The 5,223-nt window shown below is 48.1% G+C and overlaps 1 protein-coding gene across 1 annotated transcript; it reads left to right on the plus strand.

Moving 5' to 3' along the window:
• Positions 1–233: 233 nt before the first annotated feature.
• LOC310877670 (conserved oligomeric Golgi complex subunit 1-like) lies at positions 234–2,960 on the plus strand (the record flags this gene model as incomplete). Its single annotated transcript, XM_083791621.1, has 1 exon — positions 234–2,960. The coding sequence occupies one exon, from the start codon at positions 234–236 to the stop codon at positions 2,958–2,960; it is 2,727 nt and encodes a 908-aa protein (XP_083647747.1).
• Between the last annotated feature and the right edge of the window lie 2,263 nt (positions 2,961–5,223).

Below are 5,223 nucleotides of genomic sequence, written 5' to 3' on the forward strand. Positions count from 1 at the left end.
ACCATTACTATATAAAGCAATACACAAGCTTGGCAATTGGTTTGTGTGTGATGTAAAACCAGAGCTATGCTCAGGCTATATAAGTGCTCATTGTATGGGGTACGTTAAGATGTTTTCAGACATTCACTTGCAGATGGACACCAGAAAACATTTTGCCAAGTTAACACCTAGAAACATGAATTCATGAAAAACATTGTCACTTAATCTCAATATAATTGTCTGGACCTCAGAACATGGTCGAGGCTTCGGCGCAGTCCGTCCGGGTGTCAGAGATTGGGGACCCGGTGGTACTGTTTGAACGGTACAACACAGAGGAGATCCGCGGCATCGAGCGCCAGGTCCGCAGCGAGATCGAGCAGAAGAAGGAGGAGCTGCGACACATAGTCAGAGAGCAGTACCGGGACCTGATCGATGCTGCCGACACCATCGGTGAAATGCGGCAGTGCTCGCAAAGTGTTGTCCGGTCCATACAGGACATGCACCAGTACTGCCACAGTCTGAAACAACAAGGGAGAACCGATGACTGCCAGCTGACAGAGGAGAACCAGTGGCAAGATAAATTCTACACCATGGCCTCACAGATCAAGCTTCTGCTGGAGATCCCTGTGCATATCTGTAGTGCCATGGAGTCATCTCAGTACCTGCAGGCGACACAGCTTTACCTGCTGTACTGTCACCTCCGCAGCCAGCTGCAGCTGGAGACCAACTCCACAGAGACACCTTACAGCCCTGTCCTAGCCCGCTTCCCCATCCTTATCCAACAGGTTTCCACCATTGGACACTTCAGGTCCAACATCCTCATGGAGAGCAAGTTACTACTGCGAGGACCGGCAATATCAGACCAGGCCATTGCTGAGGCGCTGGTGTCCACCATGCTTCTGGAAGACGGCTCAGCAAGACAGGCCCTGTCCGACTTTCTATTGGCCAGGAAGGCCTCCTTTCATCAGCTTCTTAGCCAACCATGGCACGTGACTGGAATCAAGGCCCAGGTGTGTAGCTTGGTGGAGCTGTATGTGAACACTCTCTTCCAGGCCTACACCATCTTCTACCTACCTCCAGAGGGGGCCCCACAACCAGTGGAAGGAGCCCCGAGCCGTGGCATGCTTTTCTCCACGCTGGAGAATGTTACCGCCAGAGGGAAAGGCTGGAGGGTTTTTCAGGACATGAGTGCAGTAAAGTTGTTCAGATACCTGCCTTCCTCTATCATACATTTCCAGCCCCTGCAGCGTAACTCCGCTCAGCCAATCCAGAGAGAGGAGCTCAGAGACACGTTGCAGCAGTGGATTGAGACCTGCAAGGAACATCTGTGTGGTGGCATCAGCAGCCTACTGGTTCATGTGAACAGCCTGAAGGGCTTGGCGTCTATCAGGGATGCTGTCTGGGACCTCCTCTCTTCTGAAAGTACCAGTCAGCAGCTCCTAGACTCAGAGGGTCCCCTGGCCATGTGGCAATACTTCCTGCAACAGCTCTTCCTTAACCGCCTGCAGGCCATCACCCGTGAAGACACTCAAGCCATTTCAGTCAGTTTCACCGAACACCTCAGCTCTGCCCTGAGGAACCTGGAGGTCCAGTCAGCCCAGTCACCAGCACCCTTTCCCGGTGGCAACCCAGATCCCAGCTCCACCCCTGGGGGAGGGCAGTATGAGGTGGACGTGGCTTCCTTCCTGTGGTCGGGGGACCTGCTTAGGGATGCTGCCTGGGAGAGCGTTGGCCTTACGACGCCCTGTGTCCAGAGCTTCTGTTGCTCCCTGGATGCCAGGCTGAGGACCAGGCTAGATGAACTGCAGTGCTACTTGTTGTCCCAAGACAAACCCTCCAGCACTGCATCGACCCCAGTCTCAAACTCTGGCACTTCCCGGGGCCCCACCATGTCTCCCTTCAATGTCTTCACCGATGCTGTGGTGGACAATTTACGGGAGAACTGCTCGGCCTGCATGCGTCACATTCTGTCCTCTGTCCACTCAGAACTGGTCCCAGGGCCAGAGGGCCCGTCCCACCTCAGCACAGTCCTGTTCTTAGCCAGGCTGTGCCAGTCCATAGGTGAGCTCTGTCCCAACCTCAGACAGTGCATCCTATGGGAAAGGAGTGGGTCAGTCACCCCAGGCCAGAGCAGGGAGCAGCTGTGCAAAGTGACAGCCCTTCAGGAGGTGACCCCTGCACAGGCTGAATGGGCTGGTCTGAACCAAGAACTGATTGGCTGCAGCTTGGAAGCATACAGCATCTGGACCAACGCCATCTCCAAGGTGCTGGTGGATTCATTTGCTACAGCCCTTCATGCAGAGTCGACAGGCTCCATCCTGACCACAGAGTCTGCAGGCTCCATCCTGACCACAGCCACCAACTGGGAAGAACATGAGATCCAAGATGGGGCTGAATCCGGTGGCAGCAAGACATCCAAAATTAGACTTCCTGTCCAGCCATCGTGGTTCATCCAGTCAATGTTGTTCCAGTTGTGTGTGGAGGTGAACCGGGTGGGCGGCCATGCTCTACCAAGGCCCACCCTGAACCTACTGCTACGAGCCTGCCTGGATGGAACCCTTCAACATTACCACGACCTTACACAGCAAGGCCAGGAGAGGGATGGAGTGTTCCTTATGACACAGAACAGAGCGTTGCAGCTGTTGTTTGACCTGCGCTCTCTTACTACCATGTTGGGAACAAGACCAGAGGAGGGCAAGAGCTGTCTGTCCAAACAAGACCCCAGGATCCAGCAGGTCTGTGACTGGTTGGAGAGCTACATTGACCCCTTTGACCTGGACGTCTTCACACCGCCTCTCAACGCTAACATCAAGCACTTCTCACAGAGAACCTCTGTGTTGCTGGGGCTGTTGATAGGCACAGAAAGTCAGTTAGTGTCACATAGCAGCAGTCCCCAGGAACAACACAACGTCATGCCACTGGCCAGCAGCCAGATCAGGTTTGCCTTGCTGCCTCTGGGCGCAAGGCAAAGTCATCCATAACAAGTACTAACCACATGTCTACTAGCTAATCAATCCAATTTAGCTAGGGGTAGGGGAATCATGAATGCAATCTTAACAGGTGCAAAAGCTTCAGCCTGAACATCTAGTGCCTAAAGGTTACTCATTATGTATAATAGAATGAATGTAACACTATGTAACATGACTTTTTAATATATATAATATTTGTATTACCATCTTTTGTTCTTGCTTACTGTAAAATGCTCTGGATTAAGAGTGTCTGCTAAATCCCTATAATTGTGTCAACACTGTGTCAACAGTGTCAACACTGAGCATTAGGTGCTCACACCTTTCAACAACTATGTCTTGAGCAGCAGGAAACAAGAATTGTTTGTACATTTAGTTAATTTCTTTGTTTGAACACTTTCCATCCAATGCATGGAAGCTACAGTATGTGCTTGTGTATAATGTACAGTATCTCTAGTGCATCTCCAGAACAGAGGTTATCAAACTTTTGAGGCTCAGGTCACCCCTATAAATACATTTTTCATTGATACTAACACCTTACTTACTTTTATGTTATATTACGGTACGGAAATATGTAAATCTCAACACTCGTGTGAAGTGAGCGGCGCACTTATCATCATACATCACATTCATATTTTTGAGGGGTACTAGCCTCATATGTCCAGCTTTGTGAGGGCAGAAATATGAAGACGGCAATTGTGATTGGCCGAACCACATTTGTGAAGATTTGATTGGCTGAGCACGGAATAATCAAATTAAATCTAAACATTCTGGGAACCCATATGGAAAGGTCTGTGTATACCGGTAGTCACACAGAAGATGATATGGACGTCCCCAAACTGTTACATTCTTAGGAGTTTTAGTAGGCTAGATGAGAAACTCAGCTCGAAAGAACACACTAATTTGCTCTAGACCGCTAGGTGGGGGGCATTGATATATATATATATATATATATATATATATATATATATATATATATATATATATAAAATAGTGAAAAATAATCTACAGGCTCACGTTTTATATTTTGCAATTTTTGTATTTCATACAATGGTGTGGTGAAAAAATAGTTCTCATGTTTGACATGGTAAAATGGTGCATTTGTATAGCGCCTTTTATCCAAGGCGCTTTACAGAGATTGTGCATTACATTCACCCATTCACACACCCATTCATACACCGATGGCAGCGGAAACCATGCAAGGCACCAACTAGCACATCGGGAGCAATTAGGGGTTCAGTGTCTTGCTCAAGGACACTTTGACACTAACTCTGGGGGAGCCCGGGTTCGAACTGGCAACCTTACGGTTACCATCCAGGCACTCCTGAGCCACCGCCGCCGCTATGGTAACCATAGCAACCTGATATAAACAAACATGGACGCAGGGCAAGGCCTTTTTAACAATTGGTAACTATAGTGACTGTAGTCATCTATCTGTGTCCCTAGTTATGCCCGTATATGGAGATCTCTATTGTCTATACTGCATTATATGTCTATCTTTCTGCCTGTGCCCCTTTATTCTCATATGCAGAGTTCCCTGATCTATAGTTCTCATCACTATCTGCCCAAATGAGCACCACATCTAGAGTTGGTGCGGCCCTCACATCTACGTCACATGGCTGAACCGGCTGATATGCCCATATATGGGGATCACTGGTGTCATCAGTATATGCCCATTTATGGGCATGCTGATGTATTTTGCGTAACTCTGTCTTACTGCCTTATGCTCATATATGGGTATACTCCATATTTGGGTGTAGCTGCATTGGGAACTACTTATATGGTTATGGCTGAGTCATGGTGACATGAGTGTCCGTCCAGTCCGTCCTCCCTTAAGCCATTTTTAATAGAGGATATCTGTACCCATCTTTAGGTTCGTGTCCCTTTTAAGAGAGAGGGGAGAATATAGTAAGCTGGCCTGTAATGGAGGCTTTCACCTCACCTAGCTTGTTCGATATAGGTCAACAAAAATTACCCAGAGTTTGGTGAGTCCTGGTTGTTATTAATGCTTTTAGTGGGTACACTGAACAACTACAATTCCATATATGGAGCTGACTGCAACATTTAGGTCTGACATCATATATAGACTCCATATTTGGGCATGGCTGACGTGTTACTCCATATATCGACATATAGCTGACTCAGCACTCTGAACTATAAATACAGAAATATAACATCAAAAATCAACGCTCCCAATAATCTCCAACTATCTGATCTCCAGGACAACGCTTTATAGACCTCTTCAAGATTCTACCTTCAAGAACTTCTGTTACCTACC

The sequence above is a fragment of the Protomyctophum parallelum genome, assembly GCF_964188405.1.
Source record: "Protomyctophum parallelum genome assembly, chromosome: 20".
Lineage (NCBI taxonomy): Eukaryota > Metazoa > Chordata > Actinopteri > Myctophiformes > Myctophidae > Protomyctophum > Protomyctophum parallelum.